Source organism: Psittacula echo (genome assembly GCF_963264785.1).
Source record: "Psittacula echo genome assembly, chromosome: 2".
In the NCBI taxonomy this organism is placed as follows: Eukaryota; Metazoa; Chordata; class Aves; order Psittaciformes; family Psittacidae; genus Psittacula; species Psittacula echo.
In genome coordinates this window covers 128105190-128130270 of record NC_137737.1, presented here as the reverse complement: position 1 = coordinate 128130270, position 25081 = coordinate 128105190, and the positions used below count along the sequence as shown (strand labels likewise).

General features: G+C 38.3%; 1 protein-coding gene across 5 annotated transcripts in view; it reads left to right on the top strand.

The window, feature by feature from the left end:
• The window catches only part of JPH1 (junctophilin 1), a 92651-nt gene extending 68129 nt beyond the window's left edge, over positions 1-24522 (top strand). The window contains exons 4-7 of one of the 5 annotated variants that reach the window (XR_013956302.1): positions 10085-10746; positions 21330-21425; positions 21590-22842; positions 23369-24522. Coding sequence is in view for 4 of the 5 variants with exons in the window: in XM_080611648.1 (XP_080467774.1) it covers positions 10085-10746; positions 21330-21410 (743 nt within the window). In the remaining variant the exon portion in view is untranslated. Of the gene's footprint in view, positions 1-10084; positions 10747-21329; positions 21426-21589 lie in introns of all 5 variants that reach the window. The other 4 variants (XM_080611648.1, XM_080611647.1, XM_080611646.1 and 1 more) reach the window with 4 other exon arrangements.
• The last annotated feature ends 559 nt before the right edge of the window (positions 24523-25081 follow it).

Sequence of the window (25081 nt, the reverse complement as noted above, 5' to 3'; positions counted from 1 at the left end):
AGCAGTGGTCACTCACCAAATGCAAACTAGTTTGCAGAATTGTCAGACCTAGTATTTAAACTGCCGACAGTGACTTGCTCTCCAAAAGTGCTATGAGGACAGACTCAGCCAGTTGGAGATGAGATGTGAACCTGCTCTTGTTGAGGTTATCTGCCAGACTTCCATGGAGCAGGATGATAGCCACGCACTTGAAATGTGATACAGCAGGAGAAGCAGCTAATACTCTTCCAGGCTGTATATACAGGGGAAGTACGTCATGGAGGAAGGTAATGGTCCCTTCTCTGCATGATCCCACTGACACTGAGTCTGAAATATTATGTATAACTTTGGGCATCAGAAAGATGTGGGCATGCTGGGAGAAATGTAAAGAAGTCTGGATTCTGTTGGGTAAAGGCAACTATTATGCCATATTAACAGTTCCTTTATATATATAAAATTCATCTTTTCAGAGATGTGCAGTTTTGATGAGAACAGGCTTTCATTTCTGCCCATTATTTATGACCGATATAAAGGAGCTTAAAGAACACTACTGCTGCAGTTAACATTTGCTAATGTTTTCAGTCTACCATTCTTAATAGCAGTAAAACAAACACTGACACCAGGCTTAGTCTCCCTCATGCCCCAGTCCAGCTTGGCTGAAGTAAAGTAGGCTCTAGATTTTCTGTGGAAAAGCTAAAAACTTACCTTCTCAGTTATCTCATATTAAGCAGCCTGCAGGCTCAGAAGCATTCAAGTAGATTATAGTATGTGTATTACTTAGCTGGAAGCATTCGCCTTAACTACAATGTGTATATATTATCTAACCTGGAAAAATGAAGCTTGTCCTGTATACAGGAGCCATATGCAATACCGTATAATTTTTCAAATATTTTTTGAAGTACTATCAGTATTAATGAACAGAGAATTAGGGTAAGTGAAGCAAGCCATAATTAATATTGCTAGTCATGAACCATTTCTGTGTCCATAAGATGATGTCCCAGTGAGGTGTCAGAGAGAGCTGTGCAGCACTCATCGTGCCTTGTATCAGGTAGGATAAATCTGTAATATTTCTGTGATGGTACTGAACCCAAAAGTATAAGGACCTACGTAATGTAATATTTATGCAGCTACAACAATGAATTTTGTGCCCTGTTTTGCAAATGCCACAGCTACTTCAGTCGCCTACTAAAGCAGTCAAAGAAATGGAGCAGAGAATAGATTTATAGTCAGGATAAATACTTGTTCTTGCTTGGTGCGGGCTGCCAGCAGTTTTTGAGATTCATTAGTCTATTCTTTTCTGCTTTCAGGTGTTTCAGTGTGTATATGTCTACTCTATAATGATGCATTTAGAAACTTTTTGAAGAAGAAAATCTTACTTTTAGGGATTCTTTTATCCTTAACTATTTTTAATTATTCATTGGCGAATGCAAAAATGAAAAATACGAAAATACTGGTTCTGTACTATGTTTTGGTATGTTAATGGTAGGAAGACTAACTTTAGATTTGGAGGAACTGATAGAAGAGGCAGTCTGCATTTTGTACAGATACAATTTTGTCCAGGAATTGCATTAACATTTCTGTTTTGTCATCCTACTGCTAGACTCAAAAGTTTCTGATGTTGCATATGATTCAAATGGTTTAGTGGCAGTCCCTTTCCTTTTCTGTTGCCAGTGCTGTTGGTGGCAACTCAAGTCCATGTGCTTGAATAGACATTTTGATATTTTCAGGAAACACTGCACGATAACGTAGTGCCATATACTTTTCAACAAATACCTGTGTGAAATGCAGAAACACTAGTGGTAGACAGTTCACAAGCCACACCAATTAACTCTCTTGTGCTATGTAAACATTGGAGCAAAATAAACAGGGAGACTTAAGAACTAGCCTTGGGTTTAGCTGAAGTTTATGTGTATCTCTGTGTGCAGCTAGTAAATAAGTAACTCAGCTCTCTTGATCTCTGTCTAGTCCATGACAGGAAGCATTTGATGTGGGTTTTGAGAAGGCCACGTCATTTTCATTGATGTCAAAACCAGGAAAATAAAGTACTGGCAGGTATTTTAAAGATGGTAGATAGCTATTCTGGCAAAGCTACTTGGAAGTTATTAATGATCCTGCGCAAAGCTGCTTCCTGAGGAGAGATAAAAAAAATAGTTGTGAGGGCAACCTTGATACACAAGAATTTGTATGTTTGGGGCTCTTCTGCATCAGACAATAAGCAATTTCTGCCAGTAATTACCTACTGTGGGTGCTTAGGAAGAAGGTAAGGTTGAGTTTAAGCCTGCATTAAAACCTGCTTGTATTTAGCGATGCTACCTTTTAAAGTTAGTCCTAGGTGGAAGATTTGTGTATTATAACTTTTACATTGCTAAATGATGATGTGGCTTTGTCAGGTTGTGGCAATAGTGTAATATCACATTATGTGCTATCTTTATGTTGTATTTTTAGGTCATGTCAGTAGTACATGATTTGAAGAACAGCAGGCTGCCAGATCAAATCACAGCAGTTCCATAAAATAAATACGTGTTGACATCATTCTCCATGACGTTCATGGATCTAGTAAGTGAGCAACTGTTGGCACATGCTAGTTTCAGTGTTGTCTCCAGTGCAGCAGGAAAAGAAAAGCTACCAGGAATACTGCTTAAGGAAGCAGACTGAGAAGCCCTAGAAGTATAAGCTGGTGAAAATTTCATCAATTTTATGAGGAAAAGGGAGGAGCAGGAGGAAATGAGGATCTGGGAATAAGAGTGAATTAAGAAAGATTAAGAGGCATTCCAAATAGTAAACATTATATTCTGTAGTATTTTTTGATTATGCAAAACGTGCACCCTTCTCCCTGTTCTTTATGTTGCAGTTTGTTTTCCTAGGCAGCCGAGGTACTTCCATTTTAGTGTTATTAAGACCAGAAAAAAAAAAAAAGGAAGTATTGTAAGGCAGCCAAATGGAATTTAAAAATTAATCCAGACAAGATTCTTTATTTGCCCCTTGCTAGGGAAGCTGCTTACTAGGATTAAAATGTTGATCAAACCTCATCAAAATGCAGTTGCCATTAGAGGCTAAAAGTTGAAGCAGGCATCCAGACTTGGGTTTTTTTTGCATCTCACCAAATAGCATCCACAATCACTTCCACTTCAATTCTTCTTTCTCTTTTGTGACACACTTTATTTTTAAACTTCAGCAAATGTGTGATTTATTCTCTAAAGCATTCTTGAGTACAGTTAGTGAGAGTCATTATTCCAGCTGGCATAACCAACTTTAGATGAAGCCAAAACAGGGCAACAGGACCTACATCTGTCATTTTGAATTAAGGAATTATTAAATAACATATATATGCATCAGTAGGAGTAGGACATTTCTTTCTAGGGAAATCCCACCTCTGACTTGGCAGTCAAGTCAGGTGTCCTCTTATTGTCTGGGGGAACAAGAAATTTGGCATATGTTGCTGTACATTGACCCAGCTGTGAACCACTTACACTGTTCCATGCCCTATTGCTGGAGCACTGTAACATCAGAAGGGTTAGCAAACAGCTAGCATGATAACCTCTTAAACTACCACTAGGAAGCATTTCTTTACTGAGAGGATATTCAAACCCTGGAACAGGCTTTCTTAAAAGGTGGTCAATGCCCAAGCCTCCCAGTGTTTAAGGAGCATTTGGACAATGACCTTTATAACAGGCTTTACATTTTGGTTAGCCCTGAAGTGGTCAGGCAGTTGGACTAGATGGCTGTTGTAAGTCCTTTCCAACTGCAATAATGTAGTCTTGTCTATTGATATTTAAGTCAGGCAGAAGTGATCTCTCAGTACCCTATGCCTGTTTAAGCACCTTGCCTTCTATCCATTAATTTCTCTGTGGCTATAATCCTCACCCCTTCATTTCCAGCCCTGTTCAGTCCCAAGATGGCAGACAGAGCTGTCAAGCATTACTAAAACCATAACCATATCTCTGCTCCAATGAGTTCATCAACATATTTTGCATATGACAGTGCACAGCCCTCCTTCATTTGGTCTGAAGTCAAGCCAGCAGCCGAGCAGTTAAAAGCTTTTTTATTTCCCCTGTTACCAGTACAACCTTCAGAAAAATCAGATTAAAACAGAGGAAGTACTAATTACATTAATTATAGTTCCCCCCCCTCCACAATGAAGCAATAATAATAAACCTTATCTTTTTAAAGTTTACTGAATATAGTTAGTTGCACTTTTATAATGACTCATCAAATCACTTCTTTTAGCAGACTGATAAGCAATTATTTTTATTTCCTTCACCTACACTTACCATCCTGAATGATGAGAATTATAAAAGAGATGTCCTATCCTGAAAAATCCTGAAATAAATGCATTTTGGATAACAGGCCAGATGGTTTCCATTGGCTTATTTCTCAAACAGTATTTAGCAACCTGTAGTACCAGCACCAAGCTATCTATTTTCCTTTTTTAGTACAGTGCATTTAAACGCAAAAGACTTCAGATTTTGCTTTAATAGTATTGTGCCCTGGATTTGTACTGGGATTTAAAGTGCAGTATGAAACTTACTCATAATTTACTATTTCCTTCTGACACTCTTTGAATTCTGATTCAGTAGACATTTCTCAGCTCCTTCAGGAAGATGATGACATTTATGAAGATGTGATAAACTTATGGCCAAAGTGCTATGTTGGCTTTTGATTACTCAGAAGACTTGCACTCCATTCCTAGTTTTAATAGAGGATTCCTGTGCAACTTTAAACTATCCATTTACCAAAATTTAGCAAAGCTTTGAGCATGACAGTGCTTTACTGATAACTGACCACTGAATTCAGAGAGATTAGTCAGATGAAGCATGTGCTTTGGATCATTATTTCCCTTTGGTTTAGCTCCCCCATCTATAAAACAGGCTATTGGTATAACCTTTTTGCTCTCTTTTATATTGTACTTACAGATTGGGAACTTCTTAGTGCAGGAATTCCCTCTTTTTAATAGAGGTGTTCAATAGTTTGGTAAAAAGAGTCCTCTAATCTTGGAAGGTTTGCATATAGACTGTAGTGCCCTGATTAAGTAATAATGTCATGTCAGTACCGCATATATGGTAAACCTTGCAGTAAAAAGTGAGTCTTTCTGCTAACAAATCATATGCATAAACAAAATTAGGGAGTGAAGTGTCTGTTTCAGGGATGGAACTTGCCTGTTAGTGCAACATAAATTTTCTTGTAATCATGAAAATATATTGTGATTTGTTACCTGGGTTGCTGTTTATAGCACTGTATGTTTACTATTTGTTAACTCTTAATGTAGCACTAGTTAGGTTACATCAAATAACTTGCACTCTGGTTTAAACAGCAGAAATAAGTGCATGCTTACTTAATAATATTTCTAACATACCATGAAATTTAATTACATCATTTCAGCATCAACAGTACTTTAAATATTATATTCTGTAAATGCTGTATTCCAGAGCCTGCATTAATGACATTGCAGTAAAATTGTAATAGGAAACGCTTGTTTTTCTTGAATTGGAAGAATGGTGGGGCTGTGGGGACAAATGAGTGGAAGAAGAATCATGAAGAAATTATAGGATGTTCATAAAGTTATTGATGAAGTGGGGATGTTTTTCTTCAGGAGAAGCTGTCTTTTTTATTTTAATATTGCAAAGACTGACAGCCTAAATGCTATTTCCATATATTAAGAAGATGGTTTTGTGAAATTTTTAATTTTTCTCTTAGAAACAAATAGAACATGTCTGAAGAACAAAATTGGTCTTTATGGTAAAGAACACATCAACCTCTAGGTTTTAAATATAGTTTTTCAAGTTATGATGACCTAATTAGTCATAGTCTCATTGGTAATGCCAGGTAATTCCCAAATCAGCATTTTTTTGCACAGATTATTTACTTACAGCACCTTCTATCCAAATCACTTTTAACTGATTTAAAGTTTGTGCTGGGCTTTCACAAATTGGAGGATCCTTATCTCTTGTGCAGCAGCCAACCAGTTAACATGGAGTTAGCATCTTCTGTCATAGTATGATGAGAAGCTCTCAGCTGAGTTGCATAGTATCTTAAGCTTAGCTCAGAGAAACCTACTCTCCCAGAGCCTTTGCTGCTCCCAGAGAGTGGTGTTTCTAGTGCACTCCTAGTGGAGTTTCTCACAACATTCCCTCTAAGAAGGATTCATAGAATGGTTTGGATTGGAAAGGACCTCAAGTTCGTCTAGTTCCAACCCCCCTGCCATGGCCAATGCATCTGTCACTGACTGAATTGAATTGGTATGACCTGAAGCTCACAAATATATAAACATATACCTATACCTTTTTCCTCACTATCCTAGATGTGTTCCACAAACCCTCTCAAGTTTCAGATTTCATCCTGAACTGATAAGGCAAAAAGCCTTTTCTTAGCCTTCTTGGGAAACACTGACTGCATTTATAGGTTCCTGAAGGATGACATTTTCAGACACTGCTTGAGATGCAGTCCTGAAACAGCCTTATGCTGCCAACACATATACCTCACTGGGCCATGGGAGAGAGCATGTGGCTGTCTCTTCTCTATAAATGCTGTGGCAGAACAAGGGCACCCTTCTCTTCTCATTTACAGGGCTGGCCATACTCTCACATCACTCACTGGAGCCCTTCCAGGAGGAGGGACATGTTACACAAAATCTGCATGAGAAATGTGAGATTTAGAACAACTATACATGTGTCTGCAGCCAAACCAAAGCTTCCCTCACCCCACAGCCATCAATGAAATACTCTTCCAGCAGGCCAGCTGACAGTATGAGACTCTACATGCACGTGTCCACACAGTCCTTTGGCTTTCAGAGGTTATTCTCCCCAATACTGGCTAACTCACACTTCAATGGTGTCATCCAGCTGTTGGCATCACAACAGCTGTGTGAGCCAAAACTGACCTTCAGCCAGCCAAGGTGCATCAGTTTTGAACCAATGGTAGAAGGGTCAGCATGTCACCATGAGAAAGCACACAGAAAGCTTATCTTTACTTAGTTAGAAAACATTTCTTTGTCCTGCCTTCCAGACCACATTTTTCTTAAGCACTCAGACATATCATGCCCAGAAATGTATCTTCTGGTTGCTTGAAGAACAGAATTCTGTGTTTATTTCCTAGACCAGATAATCCCACCCTACCTTCTTCTCACCCACAAATCCTACTCTCTTCCTCATTAAGATCAGGCAGCTGTGAAATCTTGTAGGATCAGATGTTAGTGACTCCCTTTCCAAATTCTCTTGGCCCTGGTTCCTTTAAGCTCATGCTATAGAATGTTCTTATGCTGAAAAAAGAGGATTCCCTTGTCTATGTCTGTAGTGTTAGTAGACAATAATTTTAATGAAGATGACAAGGTAAGCTCTGACAAGGATTCTTAGTCCTCAGAAGGGAGCCAAACTGTGTTCCTGCTGCTTGGAGTCAGTAGTTCAGACAGGTGCATAATTTGATTGTACTGAATGCAGTGAACAGATGTAAAAAGAGTCCTTGTACAATCTCCAAAGCTAACTTCATTCAGCAGAGCCAAGAATCTGAGTATTGGAAAGACCTGCCTGGCAAAACTGCAGGCAAGAGATGTATCTGTAATAGCCATATGTGATGTACTGGGGGGTGGAAGGGAAGGCTTCTGTGTTATGTTAAGGCAATTGCTCAATGTCTGTTCAGACACCCTCAGACTTTACATGGATGCAGATGGCTGCAGTTTTCGCTGGTGGGGCTCAGTGTCACTTAGCATCAAATATTGCCAAATACCCAGTGAAAGTATGGCATTGGTAGCCTGTTGACACTTAACTTCTTTGGGAAGCTCCAGTTAAAAATTTTATTTTTGGTTTGGTGTTTTGTTCTTCACTCCACCAGTCTCTTGTGGAGTCATGGGCAGCCAAGACCTAGCTCCCTTCTCATTTTAGAAATTCCAGCACAGTTTGGAGGTCTTGGGAGGAGAAGGATTCCCTCAGGCCAGCCTTGGGAGCCTTTTCATCCTTCATAGGAAACAGTGGAGAGGGATGACACTTCTGAGTCCCAGATACATTCCTTATGAAAATGCCTTCAATTAATCAAATGCCATCAGATATTAGTAAAAGTCATATATTCACATACATTGGGCAGTGGAGAGCTGTCACAGGGTGTGAATTTTCTAGATAGGTGAGGAACAGAACAGGTGCAATTTGAGAGGTATTATAAGGCTGAAGAGATATGGTATTCCAATTGGGATACTTTCAGCACCGCAATCATAAGGAGCAAGCTAATATGAATGTGGATGTATCCGTAATAAACAAGCATTGCAATTTGAAGCTCCACAGCTTGGGCTTAAAGGTTAGGCAGAGCTCTTCTACCTGTCCTTTTCTCTTTATACCCCCTAATCATATCCCCTGTGAAAAGAGAAGAAAACCAAAGTTCATGCATGTTAAAACCCTCGGCATGACCTTATGCACCCCAGCAAGACAGATGCACCCCAGCAAGACAGAAGGAAATCCCCTACATGATGGAGAATTTTCTGATTGGTGATTGTAACTGTAACTTTATATATGGCAACTTTCAATTTGTGCTGTGCTGCCTTTCCCTTTTACCAGGAACATTATAAAAAGCCATAAGAACCAAGCCTCTAGTTCCCTCTCTGTGCAGGCTTAATTCTTCAAAGCTTCCTCCTCAAAAGTTATTCGAGAACAAACCCTGGCTTGTCTATGTCTAGCCTTCTTTCTCAACAGCTCCCTATTTCCACCCCTGGTTTTCAAATGCCAAAAAATGTTGTGATTTTCCTGCTCAAAAGACGTTGTATGCCAAGTAATTCTTTTTCTCATCAGTGCTTACTTACCAGATGACTCAGTAACTTCCAAAAACTTCATGTTGCTATTCCTTCCTCTCTTCTTAGCACTGTGTAGTGATGCATATGCTTCTGGCATCTGTAAAAACACTGTATCTGCCTAGCACAGCTAGAGCCTCCTTTAAACACAAAAGCAGAAAAAAGTGTTCAGACGTTCTTCTCTGGGCACTGAATATCTCTGTGGCATAAACCACTGATAAGCCTCACTTACAGAAGATCCAAAAAATCAGAGGAAAGTAGTGGTGGTAGCAAAGATAGAAGTAGAGAAACAGTTGCAATGTATTTGGCAAAAGCTGTTATTGAATATACAGAAAGATCATTACAGTTCTTTGTTCTCAGAGCATCCCAGCTTGTCATGGGACCTGATCCTGGAACCTGGGATGTGGCTTCTAGGAAGAAAAATAGGCAAGACTGCCACAATGCAGACAGATTTACAGCAATTTTGTTTCAGCAGTGTTTGCTCAAGTCTAAAGCATAGAACTGTTAAATCAGACAACAAAAACCTGGAGCAAAGCATCTAAGCCAATTTGTCTTTATGTAAACAGCTGCACAGAAATGCACTTTAATAAGTGAGTCCTAATGGTAAATATGCTCATGGGTGCTTAGCTGAGGCTTGGGGGCAGGATATTCTTCCTACTGGTTGCTCTGTAGTATTTCTCTAGTAAATGTGAGAGAATTTGCCTTCCTAGCTTCTAAGCAGGAATTGTGTTACAGAGTAGAGTGGTTAATCTGAGTTTTCATATGGTAAGTGATTGGATTAACAAAACAAAGACAGTGTGTGAGAGTTCAAGGCACATATATATCTATATACAAGCTAACATGCGCACAAAGGGGAAAAGAAGTGATTCAGGCCCTATTTCCTGTAGGTCATATGGGAAGAAGAATAATTTCATTCTGATGGATAATTACTCCCATGTCAAACAGATACTATGATCATGAGGGTAGAAGTTAGGTTAGTGCAATTAAGCAAAATGTACCTCAAAACATGTCTTTCAGAACAAGAAAGATATGTAAGGTAAGTCAGTCTTCAGTCCCTCAGACTTCACTCAGGAACAATTTATGACTCTTTGCAAAGCTGAAGACATAAAGACACTGAACCACATTATTAAGTAGTTCCAACAATTACCAAAAAGTACAGTAACTTCAGTTACTGAGCTATTTAGAGAAAATCAGTAATGGATGTCCGTGAATTTTTGGTACCACTCGCCCCACCAGCATTTTAGTAAGGCAGTCCAGTCTGACATCCCACTGCAGTAGTTTTACTCTGAAGTCTTATTTTTGTTTTAGTCATAATGTTCCTATTACACTATTTTTCAGGCCCAGATTATATCAAACAAAAATTTCAAGAAGGAATGGAGGTGAAAGAAAAATCTGAAGAAAAAGTTCAAGAAAAACCACCTTCCCCAAAAGAGTCACCTCACTTCTATCGAAAAGGTACTACACCCCCTCGAACCCCAGAAGCAAGTCCGAGGCATAGTCCTCCTCTTCCTGCTGAGCCTTCACCTTTGAAACAACTGAAAAAGCAAAGCTCCGCTTCTGGGGCAAGACTCAATCAAGAAAAAAAGCTTTTAGCCACTGAGAATATAACACCCACAATTAACAAGCCTCTATATTCAAAAGCACCAGTGAAGGAAGAAGCAGCTGTGAAACACCAGCCAAAGTTTTCAGCCCGTCACAATCCCATCAGTACAGAGAATGGGGAGCTGCATGACTACTACCATGGCTATTATGTAAAAATGAATCCAACAGGGCTTCCACAGGAGCTCAGGGAAGAAGATGAATATGTCAACCCATCACCGTCAGCACTTGCACGGATACCACCCTCACAGAAGCCAAGTCCTGCTAGGTCTGGGGGTAAGCCAGAAGCCAAAGAAAACAAACCTGACACAAAAATTAAGAAACCAGAATTTGCCACGCCAAAGAACCCAGCTAATAATGAGTCACATTCAGCAGTGAAAAAAGAAGTAGAAAACAGCTCGGTAAGTACTGCAAAAAACCTTTCACTTTCACCACACTTTTACCTCCTATTGCTGAGTTTTGCAAACTGAAGACAGGCAAAGCTCACTTCTGTCAAACCTTCATCTGGATACAGTTTGCTAGGTAGAACACACTGCACCAGGCCAAAGTGAGGAACAACTGCTCCAGTCCTTTATATTATCCTTTTTGAAAACTGGGAAGGGATAGTTTACAGCCGGATGCTGGTAGACTTTTGAAACATAAATCCCTATTGCATCCATAAATACAAAAATGTATTAGTATGTATGTATATGTATGTGCAGGTTTTGTGCATGAAAATATGTATTTGTAAATATATATTTACACACACATATTTATGTGTAGGCCTCATCTCTCAAAACAATGTTTGTTGTACTTCAGTGGATAATTGGGTAGTACTGGGAATTGCACTCATGCTCTTCTCCAGAGGTCTACTTTTGACTACTATTGGAGACAGGATGCTGACCCAGCCCAAACAATCTCCCATTTTCATTTTCTTTCCTGTGTTGATTGTAGTCTCTAAAAATAGGCAATTTCCATCAAAATATAAACTGTTTTAAAATGCATACTTGTAACAGTGCTTGTGTTTTACAGTGAAGTGAAAAGTATTCCTTTCTTTTTCATCAGGAAATGGAGGAGATTTTAAACTATTTATTCAAGTCAGTGTGAACCTGAATCTCATTATTATTTCAAAATAACTGAACTATCAATAGTTATACAGAAAATGATTGATGACTAATAGCATTTCTATTCCATGTTAGAAGGAAAAGCCAGGTTATCAAATTCAGAATCTCTGATGATGATAAAATTACGTCTGGGACAAGAGAAACTCAGAAAAGTGGTATCTGTAGACCCTAAAGTTAACATTTAGAGAATGAGGAGGTCTAGATAATTGTAATAATGTTTCTTTTTTATAAGCATTGCTTCTTTTACTCTTTTTTTGGTACTTAAGTAGAAAAAAACAGTGTGTCATTATTGATGGGATAAACAGAATGACCCATTTAATGAGATCCAGGTAGCTAAGCACTGGTCTCAGGCAAAACAGCTGAATAATTGACACCAGACTTCATTAATAAAGAATTTTAGAAATAAAGATGTATAAGAATTTCCAACCAACATGCATTGTAAAAGATCATGTCAAATAAGCTTGACATCTTCAGGTGTGACATAGGAATCATATCTTCAATCAAGAAGGTCACTTGATTTGTTTTTGCACAGTAACTTATTCTGACAAGGAAGCCAGAGAAATGGAAAGGCTAAATGTCACATTAAAATAATTTTCAAAAACTGGCTGATAATTCTCAAGAACTAATTAGAAAAGCATCAGAAATGTGCTATTATTCTGGTGGGGTCATTCTTGGATTAATTCTGCTGCTCTATTTTATTAACATTCTTATTAATGACATGGAAGAGGACATAGAAGTATTGCCCAGGAAGTTTACAGAAGACACAGAGATCAGGAAACTGATAAATAATGAAGGCAGTGGAACACCAATATAATCCGATCCAAATCACCTGCTAAGAAAGATGCAAGTATAATTATCCATGTGCAGCACAGCAAAATGTAAGATTGTATATTGAAAGACAGTTAATAGAACCTGGCCTTGCAGGATCAGAACTGGGAAAGGTTGCAAGAGAGGCAACTGAGCATGAGCTCCCAGTCTGCTGCTGTTGCTCGGAGATGTTAATATAATCCTTAGATTTATCAACAGGAAAGATTATGCAAGAGTACATAGGAGTCTGTTTTATCTGGTTTTGGCACTGGTGCAGCCACTTCTGGAATAAAATACAGTGTCCGTAAATCAGGGATTTAAAATGAAAAAAAAAATAAATAAAAAACTCAAACCACAAGGAGCTGCAAGAATGATTAAAACATATCTTGCAATGAAAGATTCAAGGCAGAAAAATCTGACACATTAAATCATTTTCTGTAGTACACCTTATAAAATAGTTTCGCAAGCTATCAGGCAATTGTATAAAAAGATCCAAAAGCTTGACAGATTTTGATAAAAGTCTCGTTTTAAGTTGCTTTTAATGAAATTAATTAAATGTAGCATCAGTTTTCCAATGCTGAGGTTTTAGAGCAGTTACTGAGTAGTTCAGTAACGAGCATTTTGCCAAGATGATATCCTCTCATTCAGCAGGAAGCTTATATTCTGTTTTGTGCAGATCAAAGTAGATGTTCACAGTGGTTTTGTAATCTGCAAATCTGTATTACAGCTGATATCAGCCCTTTAACCTTTCAAATCTCACAGATATGACTCCTATGTAGGGTAACACAAAGCTGTCAGGCTTGTAAATGTTGAGCGAGCATGCACAGAATTTTAGCCTGAATTGGAATTTTTATTCAGCTCAGGTGAAAATAAGTGGCTAGAAATAGTCCCTATTTTTACTACATTCCATCCAAACTAAATAATGGTTTGGAACTGAGGGAGTCTTTACCTTAAGAAACAAAATGGGGCACCTAAACAGCAATTTATTGACCTGAATAATCAGGTTAAAGACCATGACCCTATAGCCTGTTATCAGGAAAGGTGGAAAAGTGATGAGATAGTGTACGTTAGTTATTGTTTACTGTCATTGCAGGTCATCTGGGAACTGTACCTCTCCTACATTTGGAGCACCCTAATTGCATTATTATTATTATCAGCATTTCAGGAAGGAAGGAAGGAAAATAGAGTTTAAGAACTCATTTTTAATATAATGTCATTTTAAGATATATGTAGGTGTATGTGGTTTTTTCAAAGATGTCTTCTATATGTCTTCCATATCGATAAATTTGCCTTTATAGAATAAATTTCCTACATGCTTATTTCTTTAAAACGCTGAAATATGTAAAAGGTAAAATTGAAGCAGAAGGGAGTAGCCTACTGGCCTAGTAGACTGAGAGAGAGACTTAGTACAGAATGACTGTTAGCATTGTCTGGAGACTTTTCTTTTTAATATTTAGTATCACCTTTCAGCTTCAGAAAAGCAGTACCTGTTCTGCAGTGCTCCTGACTGAGCTCAGTAGTGTGCTGGAGTTACACAGTGGCTAGCTTAAGGGTGCACGGTTACTGAGGAGAACCCAGATTATCGTTCTTCTCTTTATTCCAAACATTTCTGAATATTGAGAGAATTCGGAATTCTAGGGCTGCACTTCGAAATTATTTTGTTTTAATCAGTATCTGCAATAGCTTTATAGTCATCCTGACAAATTATTTTGCTGGGTTTGAAACTATATCTCTCTTAGATCCCTCATAAAAGTCTAAAATTATATTTGTTATGAAATATAAAGGGAAAAGAGCTCTCACTTGCATTAAAAGCGAATGAGAAAACATGGTTTTGGAACACGAAATGAATCTATAACATTTATCAAACATTTTCATTAGATTATCTGAAAGTGCTGTATAAAATTGTGCTGCAATTTTTAGAATCATAGGCTAGTTAGGGCTGGAAATGACCTTAAGATCATCAAGTTCCAACCCCCCTGCCATGGGCAGGGACACCTCACACTAAACCATGCCACCCAAGGCTCTGTCCAACCTGGCCTTGAACACCGCCAGGAAATGAGCATTCACAACTTCCTTGGGCAACCCATTCCTGTGCCTCACCAACATCACAGTAAAGAACTTCCTCCTTATATCCAATTTAATTTTCCTTGTTTAAATTTGAACCCGTTACCCCTTGTCCTATCACTACAGTCCCTAATGAAGAATCCCTCTCCAGCATCCTTGTAGGCCCCCTTCAGATACTGGAAGGCTGCTATGAGGTCTTCACGCAGCCTTCTCTTTTCCAGGCTGAACAGCCCCAACTTTCTCAGCCTGTCTTCATGCAGGAGGTGCTCCAGCCCCTTGATCATCCTCGTGGCCCTCCTCTGGACTTGTTCCAACAGTTCCATGTCCTTTTTATGTTGAGGACACCAGAACTGCACACAATACTCCAAGTGAGGTCTCACGAGAGCAGAGTAGAGGGGCAGGATCACCTCCTTCAACCTGCTGGTCACGCTGCTTTTGATGCAGCCCAGGATACGGTTGGCTTTCTGGGCTGCGAGCGCACACTGAAGCCGGCTTATGTTCATTTTCTCATTGACGCACACCCCAAGTCCTCCTCCACAGGGCTGCTCTGAATCTCTTCTCTGCCCAACCTATAGCTGTGCCTGGGATTGCTCCGACCCAGGTGTAGGACCTTGCACTTGGCATGGTTAAACTTCATAAGGCTGGCATCAGCCCACCTCACAAGCGTGTCAAGGTCCCTCTGGATGGCATCCCTTCCCTCCGGCGTATCAACCAAACCACACAGCTTGGTGTTATCAGCAAACTTGCTGAGGGCGCACCCAATCCCACTGTCCATGTCACCAACAAAGATGTTGAACAAGACCGGTCCCAACACCGATCCCTGAGGGACACCACTTGTTACTGGTCTCCAGCCAGACATCGAGCCATTGACCTCAACTCTTTGCATGTGGCCATCCAGCCAGTTCTTTATCCACTGAGTGGTCCACCCATCAAATTGATGTCTCTCCCATTTAGAGACAAGGATGTCATGTGGGACAGCGTCAAGCGCTTTGAACAAATCCAGGTAGATGACGTCAGCTGCTCTGCCCCTGTCCCTCAGTTCCGTAGCCCCATCATAGAAGGCCCCCAAATTGGTTAGGCAGGATTTCCCCTCAGTGAAGCCATGCTGGCTGTCACCAACCACCTTGTTGTTTTTCATGTGCCTTAGCATGCCTTCCTGGAGAATCTGCTGGTCTGTAGTTCCCTGGGTCATCCATTTTCCCCTTCTTGAAAATGGGGGTTATATTTCCCTTTTTCCAGTCATCGGGAACTTCACCTGACTGCCACGATTTTTCAAATATGATGGCCAGTGGCTTAGCAACTTCATTTGCCAACTCCTTCAGGATGCATGGATGGATTTCATCAGGTCCCATGGACTTGCATACGTTTAGGTTCTTAAGATGGTCTTGAACCATATTCTCTCCTACAGTGGGCCAGGCTCTTCATTAACACAAGTGAATTTCCAAGTTTTACAGCGATAACGCATTAGGAACATAGATACAAAATGTAAGGTTTTAGTTCTTCCTTCCATGTATCTAAATCAGAACCATTTCTCACATCTGAAAGAAACATAAACTTTGATCTGGATTAAGAACTTTAAACAACTTTAATTACAGAAAAGTCTGCCTCAGCTGTTTTTTGTAATCAGTTCATGTTTCATATTTTCTGTGAATCTGTTACATCCTTAAGAATGTCATTGAATATCATCTGTGTGGTAAGTTAGTTATAGGAACAGTATTGATTCTCTAGATACCCCATTTCTGGCATTGTACTCTGAAAATATCAGCACATACTTTTTATGCCACACCTATAAATATGTTTCTTTTTTTGAATATTTTTCTAACATTCAAAAATCAAAGTTTAAAATAATTTCAGAGCTTATAAAAGTCATAGTTTTATCAAGGTAAAAACATGCAGAAAGCATGGTGCCAAAGTCACCATTCTTCAGCTACTGCAAAGCAGCTGTCTGTTTGCAGGCAATTTACTTAAATAAATGAGAGGTAAATCATCCTTGTTCTACTGTTAATTAAGTTCCTTCAAATTTGCTTTTACCTACCACAGTGTGAAGTTGCACAGACACACTTGACTATAAACCAGTACTGTTTAAAATTGCTCATTAGCAGCCTGTAACTCCAGTATCAACTTGTGTGCTGCAGTCCGACCTTGAATATATGTTCATTTTAGATTGTCTTGGATTTGGGTAAAAAGTAGGATTGAATTGTAGAAAATACCACTGTAGTATACATTTGTGAATACACATTTTATTTGCCTCACATGTATCCATGTGTTGCCCTAGGTCAGGACCAAGCCCAGCCACAAGTGTTCTACTATACTGTAATTTTTATAATTTTGTTCATAGAGATTTTTAAGCCACACAGAGTATTTATCATGGTTTTTACCTCTATTTAAAATCATTACTTTTTGCTGAGTATTACCTGGTGTGCTTTACTCTCATCTCTTTGTTCACTTAACATTTGATAAGGAAGGGATATAACTACTACGATGTTAGAAAAATAGATCAGTATTTGTCTGCTAAAAAAAAACAACCTCTGAGCAAGAACTTTATGCTATATTTAATGGACATTCCTAATGCAATGGGATTACAAGACTAGTCTTAATACTTCCTGGCACTACATTTTAGGAAAATAACTTTCTTCCCTTCCCAAATGAAAACTATAGTTATATTTTTAACTACATAAGTGTGTGATTTACTAAAAGCTGAAAGGGCAGTTTTTAAGCAGGACTGGAGTTTTTCTACTATGGCTACTTTAGTGCACCTGTTCTAGTCACTCTTGGACTGTTCAGACTAATTTTGGCTTTTGCTATTTTAAGCTCTTGCAGGACACTAAAGTCTTATTTGTGGTATTTGTCTTAGAGCATTAAATGCTCATTTCTGCTTTGGGCTGAAAGTTGCGGTTATCAGAAAAGGAAGCAAAATGCTGACAGCAGGCCAAAAGAGATGAGATTTGCTTCTTTGTATGCAGCATAGACTCATTATCATAAACAGATAAAATGTTTTGCTTTGATCATCAGCAACTCAGTTCTTAAGGTGTCAATTTCTTCTGTCTTTGTAGATGAGATTTCTTGATTCAGACCATAGTCCCCAGGGTTTTTAGCCTGATTTATCTAATGCTATTGTGATGAGATTGTTATACATATCCTGAATGACACATGCATCAATAAAGAAGTCCTTTCCCCTTTCATGAAGCTTGATTCTCTAAGATGGGGCACCAGTGGTACCAGGTTGCTTTTTGAGCTGCAGTCCTGACTTGCCGTTCAGCCAAAAGCTGTTGTGAAGCTATCAGGATGCTGTTTCAGGGTATATTTCAAGATTCTGTGAAGTCCCCAGAGGTCCAAATTTTCCTTCAGTAGCAGTAAATCAACTTGATTTCCATAGATATTATTTTCAAATATGCAAAGAATTAGACAGTCAAATCCCTAAGAATTTTAATGGTGTTAGACGATGATGTCCTTCACAGTTCCGTGCAATTCTTGGTGCAGTACAACTGTAAAATACGACTGTAAAATCTTTAGGTGGGATCCTGAACTATAAAGGAACTATTGACCTGATTTTGATAACACTGGTGCCCCTATCAGAATGGTAGAATCATAGAACAGTTTGGGTTGGAAGGGACATTTAAGGATCACCTAGTTCCAACATCCCTGCCATGGCCAGGGACACCTTCCACTAGAGCAGGTTCCTCAAAGCTGTGTCCAACCTGGCCTTGAAGGCTGCCAGGGATGGGGAATTCAAAACGTCTTTGGGCAACCTGTGCCAGTGTCTCAACACCAGAATTCAAAACGTCTTTGGGCAACCTGTGCCAGTGTCTCAGCACCAGAGAGAAATATGCTGAATCCAAATGATAGTGGAAATTAATAGTGTAATCGCACTTCCTGTAGAAAGATATGTAACATTAGCATATGTGTACTGTTGTTTGGCATGAGATTCTAGGAATTTTTCGCAAAAGAAGTCATCATTCAATGGAAGGTTCACTATAAGAGTGTTGACACTGACATTCCAAGACAGCAAAACTGCAAGATTATCCAAGTGTCTGTTTCAAGTAAAACATGTTTTATTGTCCAAAATCTTCCAATAGGGCTTTCATACATAAATCTCACAATTGCCAAATGCATTTGGTGGGAATCCTGATGGGAACTTGGATTTCCTTCACAGTAGAAAAGCATAGAAGTATCCAAGCTAGCACAACTGTGACCATGCTAGAAAGAGAAAGAAGAAATTAACCTTGAATTACACACTATTACAGCATGGCTGCTTACAATGCTGTAGTCAGAAATGTAACTATATCTGGAGTCACACTTTCCTTTTATGTCTGTTCTCTGTCACTCCTATTCTTTAGCACATAGTGGCTCACTTCCAGTAAGAAGGAAGAAACATGGTTCCACTTCTGTTCTGTGACCCAGTGGGTAAAACTTACCACTGATTTGAATAACTAACTTGTTATTGAAAATCCCTGTGACTAAGGTGACTTTAAACCTAGTCTTCATTTTCCTCGTGAATATTTTAGACATTCTGCCATTAAACAAAATGCAAATCTTGCTGCCAATACCATCCCCCTATGGCAACATTTAACTAGCATCCTGATAATCTCAATCATTATTGGAACTTGAACATCTAATTCCTCAACATGTAAACACATACCTCAGATTGGGTGCAAAGGCAACTTTAGTGCCATTATGGATAGAAGTGCTGGTTGGGTTTAGACTCCCCAGGGATTTAAGGAATACTTGACATAACGTAGAATCTTAGAGTTACAGAATGGTTAAGGTTGGAAAGGACCTTAAGATCATCTAGTTCCAACCCCCCTGCCATGGGTGGAGACACCTCATACTAGACCATGTTGCCTAAGGCTCTGTCCAGCCTGGCCTTGAACACTGCCAGGAGCATTTACCACTTCTTTGGGCAACCTATTCCAGTGCCTCACCACCCTCACAGCAAAGAACTTCTTCCTTATATCTAACCTAAACTTCCCCTGTTTTAGTTTAAACTCATTACCCCTTGTCCTGTCACTACCATCCCTGATGAAGAGTCCCTCTCCAGCATCCTTATAGGCCCCCTTCAGATACTGGAAGGCTGCTAGGAGGTTTCCACACAGCCTTTTCTTCTTCAGGCTGAACAGCCCAAATTTTCTCAGCCAGTCTTCATAATGGAGGTGCTCCAGCCCACTTATTATCCTCATGGACCTTGTCTGGACTTGCTCCAACAGCTCCATGTCCTTCACACGTATTTTGTGACTTACTGAAGAACTTAGCAGTCCACATCTGGCTTACCATTTTAACTACTGTGTAAAGGTGTTTTCTGGTAGAAAATGTTTAATGACTCTGTTCAGGATGAGAGCATGTGATATAATAATGACAGAAGCACTATTCAGTAGCTTCCCAGTTACACTGCTGCAGCAAATAAGTAATACTAAGTCCTTAAACCTTAGCATTCCAGAAATTCTATAGCTAGCGTTACTGTTATTGTGAAGCATAATGAACTTCTACAAGGTGCGCCTCATGTGGAAAATGAAAAAAAATTATGTCATTTCTAATGAAATATGTACCTTCTTACACAAGCCAGTGAGACTTATGTAGCTCAGAAGACTGGTTTTTGCAGAGATTTTTTGGTTGGCTTTTTTGTGATTTAGGAAAGTAATGTCTGAGTTTTTCTGTTACAGCAAATGTGCAACCTTAAAATATAAGTGTCTACAAATCTTTGTGAAAATATTTTGTAGTAAACCAAATACATTAAGAGGAAAACAGAAGAATTAAGAATCTCCATCTGTTCAGGACATTATTTCAAGTTGCATCCATGCTTAAAAAAAATTCACCCAAAATTGCTGAAAAGAGTTAAAGAGTTTGTTCTCTGGCTTCACAGTTTTCTAACCAATTTTAGCTCTAGCTAGGAAGTATTTTGACTTCTCATTTCTTCAGTATAGGTCTGTAAGGTGTCAGAGTAAATCAAAACAAGTTTAATTTTGCGGGTGTAAAATTGGTTTTTAACTGTAATGGCAACATTGTTAGGTCTGGGCCCCTCAGTTCAAGAAGGACAGGGAATTGCTTGAAAGAGTCCAGCGCAGAGCCACAAAGATGATTAAGGGAGTGGAGCATCTCCCTTATGAGGGGAAGCTGAGGGAGCTGGATCTCTTTAGCTTGGAGGAGACTGAGGGGTGACCTCATTAATGTTTACAAATATGTAAAGGGTGAGTGTCAGGATGATGGAGCTAGGCTTTTCTCAGTGATGTCCAGTGATAGGACAAGGGGTAGTGGGTGTAAACTGGAGCATAGGAGGTTCCATGTGAACATCAGGGAAAACTTCTTTACTGTGAGAGTGACAGAGCACTGGAACAGGTTGCCCAGGGGATTGTGGAGTCTCCTACATTGGAGATATTCAAGGCCCAGCTGGACAAGTTCCTGTGTGATGTACTCTAGGTTACCCTGCTCTTGCAGGGGGGTTGGACTAGATGATCTTTTGAGGTCCCTTCCAACCCTTGGGATTCTGTGATTCTGTGATTCTGTATGTTGGCACAATGTGGTAAGTAATATTTTTTTCCCTTTGGTTATCAAAAAAAGAGTATTCTTTTCAATTGTCATGTCTGTTTTGAAATCGGTTGGAATTCAGGAAGGAACCTACATTAAGGATGAAGAGCAGCACTCCGGCTTTCGTAAAATAGTTCAAGTTCTTTGTTTTTCTTAATTTTAAGCTGATACTGTTCTTGTGTGGATGGGTTTGTTTTCATTTGTTTACATAGTCATATTTGTCAGATGGTTTAATCTCACTGTAATTAAGAACAGTGTAATATTATACTCACACCTGTATTTATCCAGGTAATTTTCACGGATATGGTACTTAGCTCATCTCAATACCAAGGGTAATGGCTGTGATTTAGAGCAGAGTCTGTATCTTTAATATTTAGATAATCATGTAGTGCAGGCACAAAGCTGGTGGAAATGATGAAGTCAGGTCATGTTCATTGCTGTGCACCGTGTGAAACTTTTCATTAATTCTGATATCTTTATCTCATTTTTAGGGCCCCAACTCTGTCATGATCGCCCTGGTAATGCTGTTGAATATTGGTTTAGCCATTCTTTTTGTCCATTTTCTAACTTGATTGGAGTTAGGAAAGGTAAGAAAGGTCTTGTTTTCATATAAAATCACCATATCCACCCCACCTAAAATGATAAAGATTAAATTTTTTGCATACTTTTAATGTTCCCTAGTTTAATTTTAGCTGTGCCTGAATGTGATTCAACATAGTTATTTAATAATATAACTGTTTTGACCCTTCAGTGAAGTCATGACAACTAGTGGTGTTAGCCCACAGTTCTCTGCAGTTGTGTCATCAGCCTTTTAAATGGCACCTGTCACACTCAGACACAGGGAAGGAGGCTTGGAAGTGGGATGGGACGCAAGAGAGATGAAACTTGGAATATTCAGCCAGGGGCCCAGCTCAGTTTCTCTGCTGATGGCTCGTGGCTTTGGGGTCCTCTGAAAGCTGAAGCAAGCAGCCATGTTGGAAAACAAAATAATCTGCTGAAGCAGCCCCGCCAGTGAAGTGCGTTGGCTTCTCCACCTGTTCCAGCAGAGTGTGACTAAACTGGAAATGTACGGAGCTGCACTTTTTGTTGATGGAAGCTAACAGCTGCCTTACTATTTTACCGTCTGATGTTTTTAGTGGGGAGATGGGAAAACGACTGCCAGAGGAATGTGGTCAGAGGATTCTGTTGCTGTGGAAGTGATTCCAGCGTTCACTCCTATCTCATTAGAAGAAATAGTTAGCATCATCAGTCACCAGTCTTATTCCATTACCTGCTGCTTTTAACATCTCCTGCAGTGTTCTGGGAGATTGAATTTCTTTTGCCTGTGCATGATTTTGTTCATTCGTTGTTTATGAAATTTGATGTATAGCCATAACATAATGTCTAGTACAACCTGGAGAAAGCTACCAGTTCTGCCTAGCAGCAGAAGCAGAAAATGAAAGCTTTTCCTAATCTGAAGATAAAATTCTTAAATTCATTTTCCTAAACCTGAAGAGCCATTTTGCTTTATGGTTTAGTAACTAATATGCCATGACTTCAAAATATAAAGATGTTGATACCTTCATAAAAGTGCTCAATTGCTTATGCCAATAGCAAGCTAAATTTTTCATACTAGAACAAGAATCTTAAGTTGATATCAGCACACTCTAAACAGGAGGTGGAATATCAGAATAAGCCAAGAAGGACGAGATATGGAGTTTGCATGTTGACAATTTTTCTCTTTTTTTTTTTTTTTTCTTTCTCTCTTCGTTTTTTTTCTCCTTTTCTTCTTCTTTTTTTTTTTTTTTTTTTTTGTTTTTGTTTTTTTTTTGTTTGTTTTGTTTTGTTTTGTTTTTTTAATTCTGGTGCTGTGGTAACTGGTGTTTCAACACTGAGGTATTTTGCCAGCGGTTAAACTGAAGCCTTGTCTGAGTACACATTCATGCCAATGACAATTAAGCTACCTAATGCTCATAATAAACTACCATAATTCTAAAATACTACATTTGTGTTGAATACATTCAGGTAGAGCATTTAGGAATGTTAAGTGACTGTGTATCAATTTGATGCCTTTGAAATCTTTAAAGTCCATGTATAATTTTACCTCAGCATTAAAAAAAGCCTCAAAATTTTTCATTTTGAAAGTTTGTCTTAAGTAGTTTCACAGCCCTTTGTTCAAATGATGTGATTATGTTTCTTTTTATGTGCCATTATACTGTAATTGTTGTACCCTATATTAATCAAAAGCATGCTTATTTACTGAAAATACGTGGTGTGATCATTTGGCAAGTAAATATTTTAATTTAAAGTTGCAAAAAGCAAAGGGCTTGTATTATGGTTTATTTTATCTATTAGAAAATCTTTCATACAGTATAGTTTTTGAACCTGTTTGTAGACTTCCTACATGTTTGCATGGTTTAATGGGCAACATTCTTACAAAGTACAGTAGCTATCTTTGGATGCAGCATATTAAAGTAACGTAGATATGGACTGAATATTGTGCAGCAAAGCAGCTCCAAGCAGGACATTAACACCGTGGTGTTTTTTACAGAAGTATGTTGAGAATCCTGTGTTTTGACCAGTGTGGATAAAGAAGAAAGCAGAAAGAGAGCAAATGAAAATAAAACTTGTATATTTATTAAAAAAAAAAAAAAAAAGTTTTAATTGTGTTTTAAATTTAGGAAAGTCATTTTTAATTAAGAACAAAATTTTAAAAGTTACTGCATAAGCCTTGACATAATGGACAAAATATTCCATCCAACAGTGAAATCACCCCCTGTCTCCTTACATGGAGAGGTAATTTTGTAACTGACATATTTAATTATTATTAAATGTTTATTTAAAATACTTTATGCTCTGGAAATAATGAGTAACAAAGCTTATGAAAATGTTTATAAATTTAAGTAAGCATGTTAGTACCGTTTATAAATATGTATGATTTATAAGCTTTTTTAAAACAAAGCTCAAACAAATTGTTGGTATTTTTCTAAAATGTGCACAGCTGTATTTTACATGAAAGGCTATTTATAATTGGTTGTTATACTGTACACTACATTTTGGACAGCACAATGAAGCCTGCCAATGTACTTAATAATGTCATTTTGTCTATTTAAAGTTTCTTGCTGTCAAAGAACGAACTCTTTATCTATGAGTTTCTCTATTTATAATTCTTGACCCAAAATGTACAATGTACAGTTTTCACAACTGTATTTGCTCTAATAAAAATAAGTTGGTTATTAATGCAGTTTCAGACTAGTTTTTCCTGTTTATTAATTACTTTGTTCACCCTCTGGAAACAATTTTTCTAATAAATTCAATAAACAAGGAATGAAGCAGGAAAATGGGTGAAGTCCTGGCCCCTTTGAAATTGTTGTGCATTACTGGTTTCAACAAAATGATTGTGGAAAACAACTAAAAGTAAAAAAAAAAAAAAAAAAAAAGAAAATCAAGTTTCCTTATGTGTCTTCTTTTATCTTCTGATACAGGACTTATCTTTATAAATTTAGTATCTGATATTATATTCCCACTGCAGGGGATGGTTTGATCAATCTTGTTTTAATCAGTGAGTGAGTGGTCCATTAACAGCTGTAAGTGAATCAAGAGCTTTCAAATTTCCCTCCTTCTCAAGGTCTTAATAGGTTCAAAATAAACATGAAGCTTGTGAGCCAGTATTCTACACAGAAAAAGTTTACCATTACAACTTAAAGCCACTGCATTTCTTGAGCTAGTAAATCAGCTGAGAATTTTATTTCAGTTCAGATTACAGCCAGCTGTATTGAGGACCTAATGTTCAGTTGAAAAGGAGAGCAAGTTTTCTTTAGTAGTTCCTATTTAATGGAAACATATTTTTAGGAAGTAATTGTTGCTGTCTTATTCTTTAAAATAATTCTACCAGCATGAAGCTTAACTTTAAGAGTGCATATTTTCTGCATAGTAATCCACTCTCTAAAGAAAATTGTTGGCTCTTCAAGTACAGAAAAATACATTCTCAAGAAAAATAAACAGAAATAACTATAATACCAGAAAATCTTATCCAAGTTCATGGACATGGCTCTCCTCTGACATTTTGTGATCCATATTGTGTATGTTCAAGAATGAAACTGAAGTTGACATGAAACACTTCTTCAGTTCTATGAATGTGATAATACACATATATAAATCTCAACAGCAACAAGCAAAGGATTTGCCCAGAAATAGAAGAAAATAAAGTTTTCATAATCAGCTGAGGAATATGACAGCTTTCAGAAAAACAGCAAATGAACGA